We start from the raw sequence: 12,772 nt of genomic DNA on the forward strand, positions 1-12,772 counted from the left end.
TCAAGCTATTGAGAACAGACTGTCCTTCCCCTTATCAGCAGTTCCCTGTGCAGGCAGAACACCCGTGCTTCTCCTTGGGTGGCATTTGTTTGACTCGGGACTCGGCAGATGCAGGGAATACCCTTCTTTTTTTGTACAAAGCTTTGCTTGCACTTTGGTAGCAGGTGAGGACAATATTAAGTTTGGGCTGCAGGAGAAACGTACTGAAAAATGCAAAGAAAAGGAGATGGCTATCACCATTCCAAGAATGAAAAACACAGAGAAATGATAACTAAGAATTTTAGTCTCAAAATACATCAAAAGGGACTTTCAGAGGCATTCTCTCCCTTTCATAGGTTCAGAGCAGCTGGAAATAGCCAACTTATGTTTGATCAGCATAGAAATGCTATTCAAATTCTAACCTCAAAAACTGATAAACAAAAGGCAGTCGGTGCGTATGTTATCATCTTCAGTTCCTATGCTGAAAATGCTTACTTGAACATAAATGTGCCATGCTAGGACATTCTGAGTTGCTCCCACGAAGAGGATCTGACACATACACCCCTAGCTGCTGCTTCATCTAGAGAGCTTTTGAACAAGCCAAAACTCGGAAGTATTTTCTGCTGAATCCCTAGAGATTAAGGTAAAGAGTGAGATGATTTATGTTTTCAATTTCAAAACTTTTCAGAGGTCCTCTCCTTCCCTGCACTTCCTCTTTAACTGTTCTGCATAAGTCACCGCACACTGTCTGTTATCGTCCTACTGAAGAGTTTGAAACAGATTGCATTCAAAAACGTTCCAGAGCTTCTCCAAAAAAATACAGATGGAAAGCCACCAGCTTCAGCAGAGCTCTCCTTAGAAGAATTAAGCACGTTCTTCTTGGCTGGGGTTGATGGAAAAATCTTTTATTCAACTGGAGATCCTGAGGTTGTATCAGAAGTGACTCTTGTTGTGTACCAGGACAGAAGTTGAGTCTGCCAAGTTAACTAGCTTGCTCAGAAGACAAGCAAACTTCCTGGTGAAGAAAACTCTATTTTTTTCCAGCTTGACTGAATCCTTCAGCAGAAGGCAGTTACGGCACCAGCTGGACTGCATCCTGCTAGCCAGCCCATGGCACCAGGGGAGAAGCCCATCCACTCATTGGTCCACAGGGAGGAACAAGGGGGGCTGCACTGCTAGAAATTAAGCACTCCCTCTTTGCAGTTTTACAGTCGCACACCTTTCACACACAGAGAAGTGTCCATACACTCTTATTGCCATACTAAAAGTAAGGAAACATGATCCATGATATTTAAGCTACCTAAGCTTGGGTTCGTGCAAACAGAAAGGGGAGGTGCAAGGATGCGAGAGTATCAGATAGCTGGTGGTAGAACCTGGGGGAATATGGGTTTCAAAGACTAATTTCTGCAAAGCAGCTGGAGGCCAAGCAAGCCTGTGAAGGCAGTTTTTCTCATTGAGAAGAAAGGAGAGATCTATCTCAACATGGGCCAGATCCTTCTTTGAACAGTTTAATCATCCACTACACTGAAGCTATCATACAAAAATTTAGTAACAAAGACTGAGTTAAGATATTTGTATCAGCTAACCAACAGCTGTAAAACCCACAACTAATCTTCCTGGCATAGATTACGCACACAACGCAAGAGGCAACAGTTTATTAAACAGCCAAACTAATGAGAGAGTGGCATACACATTGCTCAAGAGGAGTTAGAAACTGAACCTGGAAAAGCAACTTCACTCCCAAGCCAGTGCAAAAACTGAAATACATAACAATTTACATAGCTAACTCAAAAGCATCATGTAAGCTGCTATACATTCAATTTCCTCCCAAAAAGCTTTCCAGTCCTTCCTTAGAAGCACAACACACCTGTGCTTTCACAATTAATCTAATGATTGTGGCTGAAGAGAAAAAAAAAAAAAAAAAAAGAGTAAAGAGGTACTATACCAAGACATCCACAAAGTACTCAGCACAGACGTGGAAAATGAGTGTATTTAGGACCTGAAAGACACTCGGAATAGAATAGGCATTTCATACAGGCTTTTTAAAAAAATACTTTTAGATAATACTTATACTGTACAGGACGAGACTTTTAAACAATATATTACACTGCTAAAAATGTCCATATAAATACTATACAGGCAAGTGTGCCAAGTGAACCATTAGGAGGGTTCACAAAATCTCCGTGGAAAAACTCTCAATCTTCAAGATCTCTGATTTCTGTGATCCAAGCCACTGAATCAAGCAAAAGCTATTTTAAAGTAATTGGGACAAGGCATGAGATGAACTGCATTTGTCTGTTGATTCCCAGTTCCAGTTTTAACAGGTTGTCGTCATCTTAATCTGGCATATCGATGTTTAATTTAGGAGGTGGAATCACGTATTTCCCAGGACTCTGTGTAATGACCACTCCAGTCTTTTTTCGAAACATTGGTGCAATTTTCGGTGGCTCAGGAACTGGGGTTTCTTCTGCTTCTTCATTATCTTCGTGATGAAGATCATAGGAAATATTTCCATATTCACGTAGGAATGGGAAAATTTCAAGCAGGAACTGGCAGAAGTCTTTGCGAATACCAAACCACCCTAAAAAACAAACAAACAACCACCACCTTTCACATGACTGCAGAACACAGAAGTTAACTGAAGAAACCAAGACTGCTTCAGCTGCCTACGTAGGTTTTCTTCATTGTTTTCATTAGCGATCTAAAATTTTTGTTAGTGCTGTTTCTCCGTGCCACTGACCATGACCGTAACAACTGTACAGGTCAAATGATACATATACAGGTGTGTGTGCATATGTGCATATTACAGCTATACACCACAGCAAGAAGCCAGTACGTTTCATGTTAAGCAGCAACAGATCACATCAGTAAACAGATAGAACATGAGAGGCCTTGCATCACTCCAGCGATCAAGGTCACGTGAGAAGACACTCATGCCAATTTTCATTTGATATGTGTAGGTTACAGTACCAGAGATGCTGCAATGGCACAGCCTGACACATAATGGGAATACTGAACACAGATTTACTAAATACTTTTGTTGTTAGCCACGCAGTAGTATCTCATCCTTGGTATTATCATTCTAGATTAAAACAGTACCTCTTCTGTTTATCATTTATTTCCTATGTAAACATAGAAAGAGAGCATTTGATGAAGTGCCACTTGTGCTTCAGTAGATGGCACTCTTCTGTTAACCAATACCAAAGGTCAGCGTTGAACAGCATGCCCACTGGTTCAAATATTTCAGTGAACCAAGTTAAGGTAATTATTTGCCTGGGAAGATCATATAAAACCCATACCCATATCTTTGAAGAGATTATACTTGATCATCAACTGCTATGTTTCATACAGCACACAGCCCTACAAAAGATAAAATGGCTGTTTGCCTTTCCAAATTAATTTGGCTGCAAATTACCAACAGCATGAAAATTCATCCAGAACAGTTTTCTACACAGCTTCCTTTCAACTCTGAAAAATCCTACTAAGTTTTATTGCCTTGTTGTGAAAAAACACTTAACCGCAACAAGCATACCATCAATTATTAAATACTTACAGTGATTTCCTCCTTTTTGCCCAAATGTTGTTGCCATTAAAGTTATCAGTGAAAGCCACAGAGGAACAAATATGGGTATAAAAGAGAAAGAATTGTGCCCATCTAGTCTGTGTACTAGTAAAATCTAAGGAGGAAAAAAAACAGACAATGTCAGTTTGTAACACACATTTCCAAGCTTCTTTAAAAGATATACTGATCTTGGAACTTTAGCTTCAGAAATTTAAGGAAAATGGCCTCTACAGAAATATGAATTAACAGGTTCATTGTGAAACAGACTTTACAAGCAAACATTTAAAACATGATTCTTGGTTTTCCTTCATATTTACAGTTAATATTTTTTCCCAAACAAACAGGGCATCTTCATTTCAAGTTCAAAGTGAGAGAGAGCAACATTCATCACTCACTGAACAAAGAACAAGACACACAAAACTCCTTACGCTTTATCCTACCTCAAAGGTGAGCAGTGGAACTACAATTGTCATCCAGCTGACAGCCATTGTGATGTGTGTCCTCCTTTGTTCAGCAATCACATCCATTGAGCGCAAGAACAGAACAGACCAAACAATGTAATAGAGCACTACTAGACACAGGAAGGACATCAAGATCCACAGTGGAACGCAAACAACCTGAAAGAAAAAGGAGTTTACTGCTTTTTGCCCTGCCCAGTGATGCATTTTCATCAGTCTTTATTTATTTATATAAAGCAAGTATTAACAGTAAGTAACAGTAAGTAATCCACATATTAAAACAGAAGAACAAAATCAAGGGTAACGCTCCAACCGATTTCATTTCTAACAAAAAAGCTTCACAAGTCATACAGATGGTTATGAGCCATATCAACTCTCTGGGATTCCTCAGTAAGCTTTGTGAACTCCAAGCTGAAACAATCAAAAATTAAGTCAATACAGTTCAGCTTGAATAAAGCTTCTGTGATTTTGAGTGGGCTCAAATAGTACTTGAAACTGACTTTAACCTTTTCTACATTGGACACCTAACTCAAAGAGGTTTCTAAAGGAGATCCTTTACCATGTTTTTTGGAAAATAGTAAGAACAGTGATAATCATGCCTGGTTATCAGCTTTATGGCAGTTAACAGAAATCCAGATACAGAACTTTTCTATTCTAAAGCCACTTGGAACAGTAGATCTGAGCACATTTTGATGGTGACCACAGTAAATGGATTTAGATACATGACAGCATTATGAAAGTTATTTATCACACAGTATTTACCTACGCATTCCCTAACTCATCAGTCATTTTCCTGGCTGGTTTAGTGTTCCAGCTGGGAACTTTTGTTGAAGATTTTGTTTTATTTTTCCAACAACTGGCCAGAGATTAATTACAATTGATGGTATGTTTCTCTTCCCCTGAAGGAAGGAATGCTATGCTCTTACCCAAAGAACAGCCTGTTTCCCTTGACTACTGAATGAGATGTCAGACTTTCAGTGAAGGACTGTTAAATGAGCAAAATGGAGATCACAGAACTCTGACCATACACATTAACTGTTCCGTGTAGTAAATACTTATATAAAATTTAGCATTTGAACAAGTTTAAGAAGAAAACACTTTACATACAAGCCATGGCCATCTGATGATCTCATCTAGTCTGAGGGCGATAAATATGAATTGTAGAATATTGACTGAACACAAGATCTCCAGCTAAAAAGAGAAGATACATTGGTTAACACTTATCATTACAAAGCTATTTGCAAGACAACTTACGAATCAGTCAAAGGAAAAGGCCAAATTATTCAGGCTGGAAAAACAAACAAAAAAGAAATCAGGAAATAACTTCAACTGTTTTCTTTAGGTAATAAATATTGACAGAGTTTTTTGAAGTCCTTAAATTCGAAATTATGAAGTCTGTCTTTAAAAAAATTATTTTAGTTGTTGCACTAATACATTAAATCCATGTAACTTTCATCTTTAACTAAGAGAAGTCCAGTTTATAAGTCAGAGCTGTGAGGACAAAGAAATATATATAATAGTGAAAGATCACATGCAAATTCAATAATTAGGTGTAATTCAAATTCTATCTCAAGATGCCTAGTTTGTGAAGCAATATAGAAAAACAACAGTTTTCATTACAAATATTAAATGAAAGCTTGTCACGGATCACAATTGCTGCTATGCAGGAGGTGTTTCTTTCAGAGCAACCTATTTATTTCCATGGAAAGTACAACGGGTACAAAGAGCACAATAACACTATCTGATAAAGTAAATTCTCAACCACAAATGCTATTTTTCAACTTCTTCACCATTAGCTATGCATTTTTGCCAGAGATGAACAAGAGCCTGCATGGCATGTTCGTCAAAATCTGCACCAGTGGAGGTGATCCACTGTTTCAAAGCTGCTATGATTACATCATTGCTAGGAAAATGTTTCCCACATGGTCCATCTTTCATCAGCCTAAACAGAAGGAAGTCAGATGGCACCAAATTTGGATGGACTACCTGGTGTCTACGGTAGGATAGTCCAGCGAAGGCTGGTGATGCGCTCTACCATCTACAAACTGCTATTGGGCCTGGAGTTATCATGTTGCAAGAGTAAAGTTGTCTTCTCTGGCCTGACTCTGGAAAGTCAAGCCTTCACCTTAGTCAGCGTCATGATGCTGTGGTCAGAGTTGATGGTCTGTCCAGGACCCACGAAATCCAGAAGGACCACACTTTTCCTATCCCTAGCGCACACCGCTTTACATGCCGAGGGGCTGCATCATTAACTTTTTCTTCGATGGGGAATTCACGTGTTGCCACTCTATGGACTGCTGTTTTGACTGTGGCTCATAGTGGTGACATTACATCTTCTTACCAGTAATTATGTGATCCAGGAAACTGTCACCATCAGCCTCGTATTGATTCAATACGTCCTAACAAATCTGCATATGGTGTTCTTTCTGTTCCCATCTCAGCATTCATGAGACCATCCTGGCACAAACTGTGATATTCCAATGTTGCCACCATTGTTTCCAACGCACTGAAGTAAATATTCAGCTCTGTACACAATTCTCTGGTCAGAATCCACTGATTCATGCAGACGAGCTGATTGAGATGCTCTTCAATTTGTGCTGTGACAGCTGTGTATGGCTGTCCAGTATGTGACTTCAGTGACCTTCAGGCCACTGTCACCACTGCTGAGACGCACCACCCAGGCCTCACTGCGCTTGCATCCGCTGTTTGGTCTCCACAAATGTTCAGCACGTGCCAGTGAATGTCAATGGGTGCCATTTCTTCCACATGGAGGAACTCAATTCCACCCCTCTGCTTCAAACACACTTCTATACCATGTCAGATGGTATTTTCTAAGACTGCTCTTCTGCTACTAACTGTCACACAGCAGAGAAGTGGAACAGAATATTGGTGGGAAGGTTCAACCTCTACTGTCGCACCACCAGTATCTGCCTCTGATATTATGGGCCAACATAATAAAACACTAGACTCAGCAAGATGCTACTTCTGAAGTTTATGGGCCAACCCTAGGTGGGTAGAAATTTCAAAGATCAAACAGAAACATTAGCTGAAAGAAACTCAAGAATATCTGTAGTAAAGTTTAAAACATCTTCTATTTTACTGGAACACGCAAATATATAAGACATCTTTGAAATGAAGTAATTCTCAGAGGCAGACAACGTACTACTTCTCAGTAACACACATGTTGTATATCGTGTTCTCTTGAATAAATGCCTTTGAAATTTGTAGCACTGGGAGAGAAAAATTACATTCTAGCAGGTATCAGGCACTTGCATACTTCAGAAGTCTGTGCTGTTTAAGTAGAAGTTACTTTAACAAAACTAAAAAACTGGATTTAAAGTAGTTTTCTAACACCAACCTTCTGAAAAGCATAAACAAGTAGAAAACACACACACAAAAACCTCACACTTCAGCGTAAGATCAAGTAACCAGAAGAATGCAAAAGCAAATAGGGAAAAGAGTAACTAATAAATATCACATACAAAAGCAAGCTTTCTCTGAGCTGACAGTGATATTCATATATGCTACTACAACAGCCATAACCACAGGAAGTTCTTGTAAAGTCTTGGGAAATTCTTCTCAAACCCAAAAGAAACTAGTTAGACAGGAAAGGAGCTAGAGGCAGAAAACATGAAATTATCATTTTATACCTACTATCTGCATTCCCAAATTACAAATAGCACACTGATTAAGAAGGTAAGAAACTTTCAACTCTGATTATCCAGGGCTCAGGAAGCCTAGGGATACTGCTGACTATCAGTGGAAGGTATTTTTTAGTAATTTCAGTTTTTAAGTTTCTATTATTTCATATTCAGAGTTTGTGGTGCGTTCTTTTAGCACATGATAATAAAAAGACAGGTTTAAAACATACAGATATTTGGTAATTGAAAAAAAACAGAAGAGATAATGAAATGAAAGCATTATTCCCAATCCTAACTTCTCATTCTAGTAAGTCAGGGCAAACAAAGCGATGCAGCCATCTATACTATGTTTTCTGAGAGGTACTCTTAAGAATTTCATTATCTTGCATTGTCCCAGTTTTTATAAATCATAACAAGATAAGCATTACCTCCAGGGACCTGTCATGTCGGAATCCCCATACACAAGCTGCAACTGACACCGGAGATACAAAGAATAATGGCATGAAGACCAGAAGCCAAAAATGAGTTCCTCTTTCGATCCTGTCACACACCAGAACTTCGAACATCAGCAGTAGCAGGTGGATGCCTACTGCAATTAACATTGCTTTGAACTCCACACATGTTTCTCCTTCTGCTCTAAAAAGAGGTAAAGAGAGTATTCAGTTTACTTGCCAAAGAGAAAGCACACTGCCCTGCAAATAGCCCAAAACATTCTGTTTGCAGGAACTAGTTTTGAGATGTTAACCCAATTGTTGAAACTAACATACATCTCACTCCCGACTAGCCACTGCTAAAATACAGCGCTGATGAAGAAGCAGGACTTCTTCCCCATAAACCTGTACAATTAAATTATTTCCACTCGCACAAAAAAGCAAATGAAATTTTTACGATTTGAAAACTTCCTAAGGATTCAATAGCTCTGCAGATAAAAACAGGATTTCCATGTTACAGCCTAACACTCAAGTTATTTCCTAGCAATGTGCATGATAACCAAGTCTAAAATGATCTGTTTGGTTCCTGCCCCAGCTCTCACTGAATCTACACCCTTACCCACAAAATGCCTTTAGTCACCTAAATCTCCATATTCCAACAGAATATTACATTTTAGTTTTTTGGTGGTTTTTTTTTTTTGTTTGTTTGTTTAAAATAACAGCACAGTCAGAGAAACCATGTTTTTTCACAAACAGAACCATTTCAGAAAGAGGCAAATCAGACAGTTCTGAACCACACAACAGAATGCATCAGAACAAAATCCGTGCATAAAACTTTTGATTTTACATCCACCACAGACAGAGAAGTGGTATGAATTTATAACACTTGATTTAAAGAAGTTAGTTCTCTTTCCATAGCATGTTCAAGTTCACATCCCATTGAGACTAGCAGAATAGTCAGCACTTGTGCATTTAAAATTCTGAAAGCTATTTTAGCTTATACTGACAATTAGAACATCACAGTTATGCACCTCTGACAAAGAACGAATAGGAATTTATAATTTGTTCCCACAAACATCTTACTTTGCAGATGTTACATGTCTCTGCATATCAGTGTATTAAGCTACGTGAATGTCTCTTACAAAAATGTAATTCAAGCCTAAAGAGATTATCCATCTTCAGCGTATATTCAAGAATTATCAAAAACTCATTCATCTGTATACTGAGAATATACATATCAAGGTGAAAGAAATCTACCATTCTTCAAATTAATCTGTATATTTCAGAAGCTAATTTCAAAAATAATCCAATTAAATACAGCAAACTCCTTGCGCCCATAAAGACACATTTTCATATGGATTACATTAAAGCAAAGAATTCTCACGTTCAAGCAGAAAGCTAAGTCACCCCATGACAGGTTTTAGCTTCCTAAAGACAACATTCTGGAAGCTTGTGACAAATGGTTGCAACTATGATGAAGACATCCATAGCCATATAATACTGTTTGCACACATTTAAAATGATTATCATAAGCTACATGTTAACAACAAACCTTCTGGATCCTATATCTCATGGTTTTTAAAAATCTATTTACGAATATATTTCAGTAGTGAAATGTACCATGTTCCCACTGTTCTGCAAAAGAAATGCCCACAACTTACCGATACTGCGGGTTTCGGGCCCACACTCCTGTTCCCACTGAGGCACCAACAATCACCATCAGCTTCCACAGCCAGATTGGAGCAAACACAGCCCAGTAACTCCACTGAATTTTGTCATCCAGACGTAGCGACAGCAACACAGAGAAAAGCAGCAGGCAGGCATAAATAAGAAACTTGCTAGAAAACAAACAGAAATTTAGGCAGTCAACCCAATCTGTCAAAGAACAAGCTAAAACTGAATAGGACAACTCCTATCAGAAAACATCTTTCAAAGTCCTTTGCAAAGAATCAGATCAGATCTGAAGACTCAAAGATTCTTCAGGAAATATAACATGTCATCTCTTTCACATATAAAATCACTGCTTCAAGGGAACACATCTAAAGCATTCTTGCATGACAAACGTAACGAATGGGCTTCTAAAAATAGCTCCTCCCACAAGGATCCAGTTAAGAGCTGTACTATTAGAGGCTTAGAAACATGCCAGCCGTACGTGTTGTGGGGAAATGCATTCTTTCGTAGAAATCAAACAGGATAAGTTAGAAATAGTGTGGATAAAGCTCCAAGAACTACGTAACTTAATTCTGAATGTCAAAGACTGATTAAGGATGAAAGACGGTTACACACCGTGATACAGCAGGCTCCACAGACTGTACAGTCCATTAAACGAAAGTAACGTTATAGAAAAAAAACCACGTAAAGCTTTTAACAAAGTTAGTGACTATCAAGTCAACCTTGTCACTGCAATACTGAGGGTCCCCACGTAAGTTTCAAACAGTTACAACAGTACGTTTTATAAGCAAGTCAATCTAGGAAGGAATAAATGTACACAGAATATTTGGAAACAGAGGCACAGGGACTGTTTGCGCCAGCAGGAATCACACAAAATAATTGCGCGGGACATGACCTCCTCACGCTGCAGGAAGGGGAAAAAAAGTCATCCACGCTTAAGCTGCCATTCAGCAGAGGATCTGCTTTACAGAACACATCATTATGCTTCATCAACGCTCCAGTAATTACGTGTATTTCAAAGCATGGATAACACAACACAGCGCACTCACTGCAGAGCAAGGCAGCAGGAGCACTACCTTCACTCCGACTGTGTAACTCACACTGCCTGCTTTCACTCCCATCAAATAACGACAAAACATCCACCAAGTCGAGGTGCTTTGCTCCTATCGAGCACAAGGATCTCAGCTGTCCCTTAAAGACAGCGAGCAGCACTTGGCAATAAAAAAACTTATACTCTTCTGGAATGGATTTCCCTGCTTTTCCACTGCTTTCAAGCACACGTATTTCGGGTGTTAAACATCTCTGCAGCAACGCGTTTCCTGAAACGTTTGTTCCTCTTCCTCTGGTGCAGAGCTGATCGAGCACCGCCCTTTGTCACCGCTACGACCTCTCCGTGAGCCCGGCTTCCCGGCACCCCGAGCCCGGCTGCCCTGCGCACACCATTTTAAGGACTTCTTCGTTTAAAAAACCCTTCGTAACGTTAACGCCGGTGAGACTGAGCTCATCCTCTCAGCCTGGTTGGCAAGAGAGCGGAAGCCCCACGTTCAGAGGACCAAAACAAAGGAACGCCGCCCGCGACTCCCCGTGCCCAGACTGCGAGCTGTGCCCGCGAGCCAGGCACGGCCCCGCGCCCAGAGCAGCGCCGCAGCAGCAGGGGATCCCGCCGCGCTCCCCACAGCCGCCAGGGCCGGGCCAGGCCGCCTCAGTGCCATAAACCCCAGCCACCCTCACCTGGGGTTGAAGTCCTGGAACAGGCCCCGCAGATTCATGGCGGCACGACGCCGCTACGCCCGCGCTCTACCAGCCGCGCATGGCGCACCGCCGCTGCTCGGCCTGGCCCGGCCTCGCGCCGCTCCGCCCCGCCGGAACCGGGCAGCCAGCCGGCCCGACGCATGCGCGCCGCTTTCCCTCCGCCGGGAAGTAGGAGGCCCGCTCTGCCGGGCTCCGGGGCGGTGCTGCGCATGCGCCGAGCGGACGCGCATGCGCCCTGGGCCGAACGGCCCCGTCCGCTGCCCGGTTGAGGGAGTCTGTCTCGCGAGCGGGGCTGGGGCTACTTGCAGAAGTTGCTGTCTAGTGCCCTCGTAGATTAAATTCATCTCCAGCACAATTACTGGGGTATATAACCTCAAAGTATTATTTAAAGGTGGGAAAATAAGCTAATTAGTTCCTCCGGCATCACCCAGCCGGTTGCCTGACAGACAACCACTGTCGTTTCTGGCTTTGTCCTCGGGCTGTGCGTCTGCCCCATGGAACACAGGAGTGACGAGGAGAAGGCAGGATTTTTGCCAGCATTCTGCCTAACTGCGCTGTTATAAGTAGCACCTCAGCTGTGGGCATGATCTCAGGCGTTTTCTCTGGCTTACTGCAGTGGAAGCTGCCTGTACAATGCATTTCCTCATTGCTTTAGGTGTATGTTAGTGTGCACAGCAGGGAAAAAGCAAATGCAACATAGAAAGGGAAAGACCCTTTCCTGAAAAGGTTGGCAACTACTTTCATTTCTGTTCTGGATGTGATCACATCAGCCTTTAAATGCCCCCGAATCGGGTTGAAATTCAAAATTGCACAGATAAGAGCTGCAAGAGTGATTAAATGCTCGGGGGAAAAAATGTCTTAATGATCTGAGTATCTGTTTCAGTGACACTGAGATCAGTGGAGAGAAAACAGTACGTACTGAAAGGCTTCAACAAGAATGAAGGCTGAGGACTTAAGCAAAATAAATTCTGATTAAAAATGAGAGCTTTTTTTTCCCCCATCTTTTCTCTGAGTTCAACTAATTAGTTGCTGGAACAAATTGCTCTGAGAAACAGATTTTTCATTTTTACTGAAATTCGGGTGCTGTCAATGAGCTAGGCAGTAACAAGGGTTATGAAATCAAAGAGTGGGTCAGGACAATATTGGTGGTAGGTGGATGGTTGGACTAGATGATCTTGAAGGTCTTTTCCAACCTTGGTGATTCTTCGATTCTACGACAAATTGCACTATTAGTCTATCTCATGATAGGTTATCTGATGATTCTTTCTGAACTTAAAA

The 12,772-nt window shown here is 40.9% G+C and overlaps 1 protein-coding gene across 1 annotated transcript; it reads right to left on the minus strand.

Moving 5' to 3' along the window:
- Positions 1,619–11,653, minus strand: TMEM185A (transmembrane protein 185A). Its single transcript, XM_021406363.1, has 7 exons — positions 11,474–11,653; positions 9,733–9,909; positions 8,069–8,276; positions 5,107–5,190; positions 3,982–4,158; positions 3,533–3,656; positions 1,619–2,560 (listed from the first exon to the last, which is right to left on the minus strand). Exons 1-7 carry the CDS (start codon positions 11,509–11,511, stop codon positions 2,316–2,318), a joined length of 1,053 nt encoding a protein of 350 aa, XP_021262038.1. The 5' UTR covers positions 11,512–11,653; the 3' UTR covers positions 1,619–2,315.

This window comes from Numida meleagris, chromosome 8 (assembly GCF_002078875.1).
Source record: "Numida meleagris isolate 19003 breed g44 Domestic line chromosome 8, NumMel1.0, whole genome shotgun sequence".
NCBI lineage: Eukaryota > Metazoa > Chordata > Aves > Galliformes > Numididae > Numida > Numida meleagris.

Bases quoted from the DNA above. Each gene is read 5' to 3' on its own strand.
- TMEM185A (XM_021406363.1), bottom strand. From the start codon at position 11,511: ATGAATCTGCGGGGCCTGTTCCAGGACTTCAACCCCAG. The intron at 9,910-11,473 runs GTGAGGGTGGCT...TTTGTTTTCTAG, and splicing joins TTCCAGGACTTCAACCCCAG to CAAGTTTCTTATTTATGCCT. The intron at 2,561-3,532 runs GTAAGTATTTAA...TTTGTTTTTTAG, and splicing joins GCAAAAAGGAGGAAATCACT to GGTGGTTTGGTATTCGCAAA.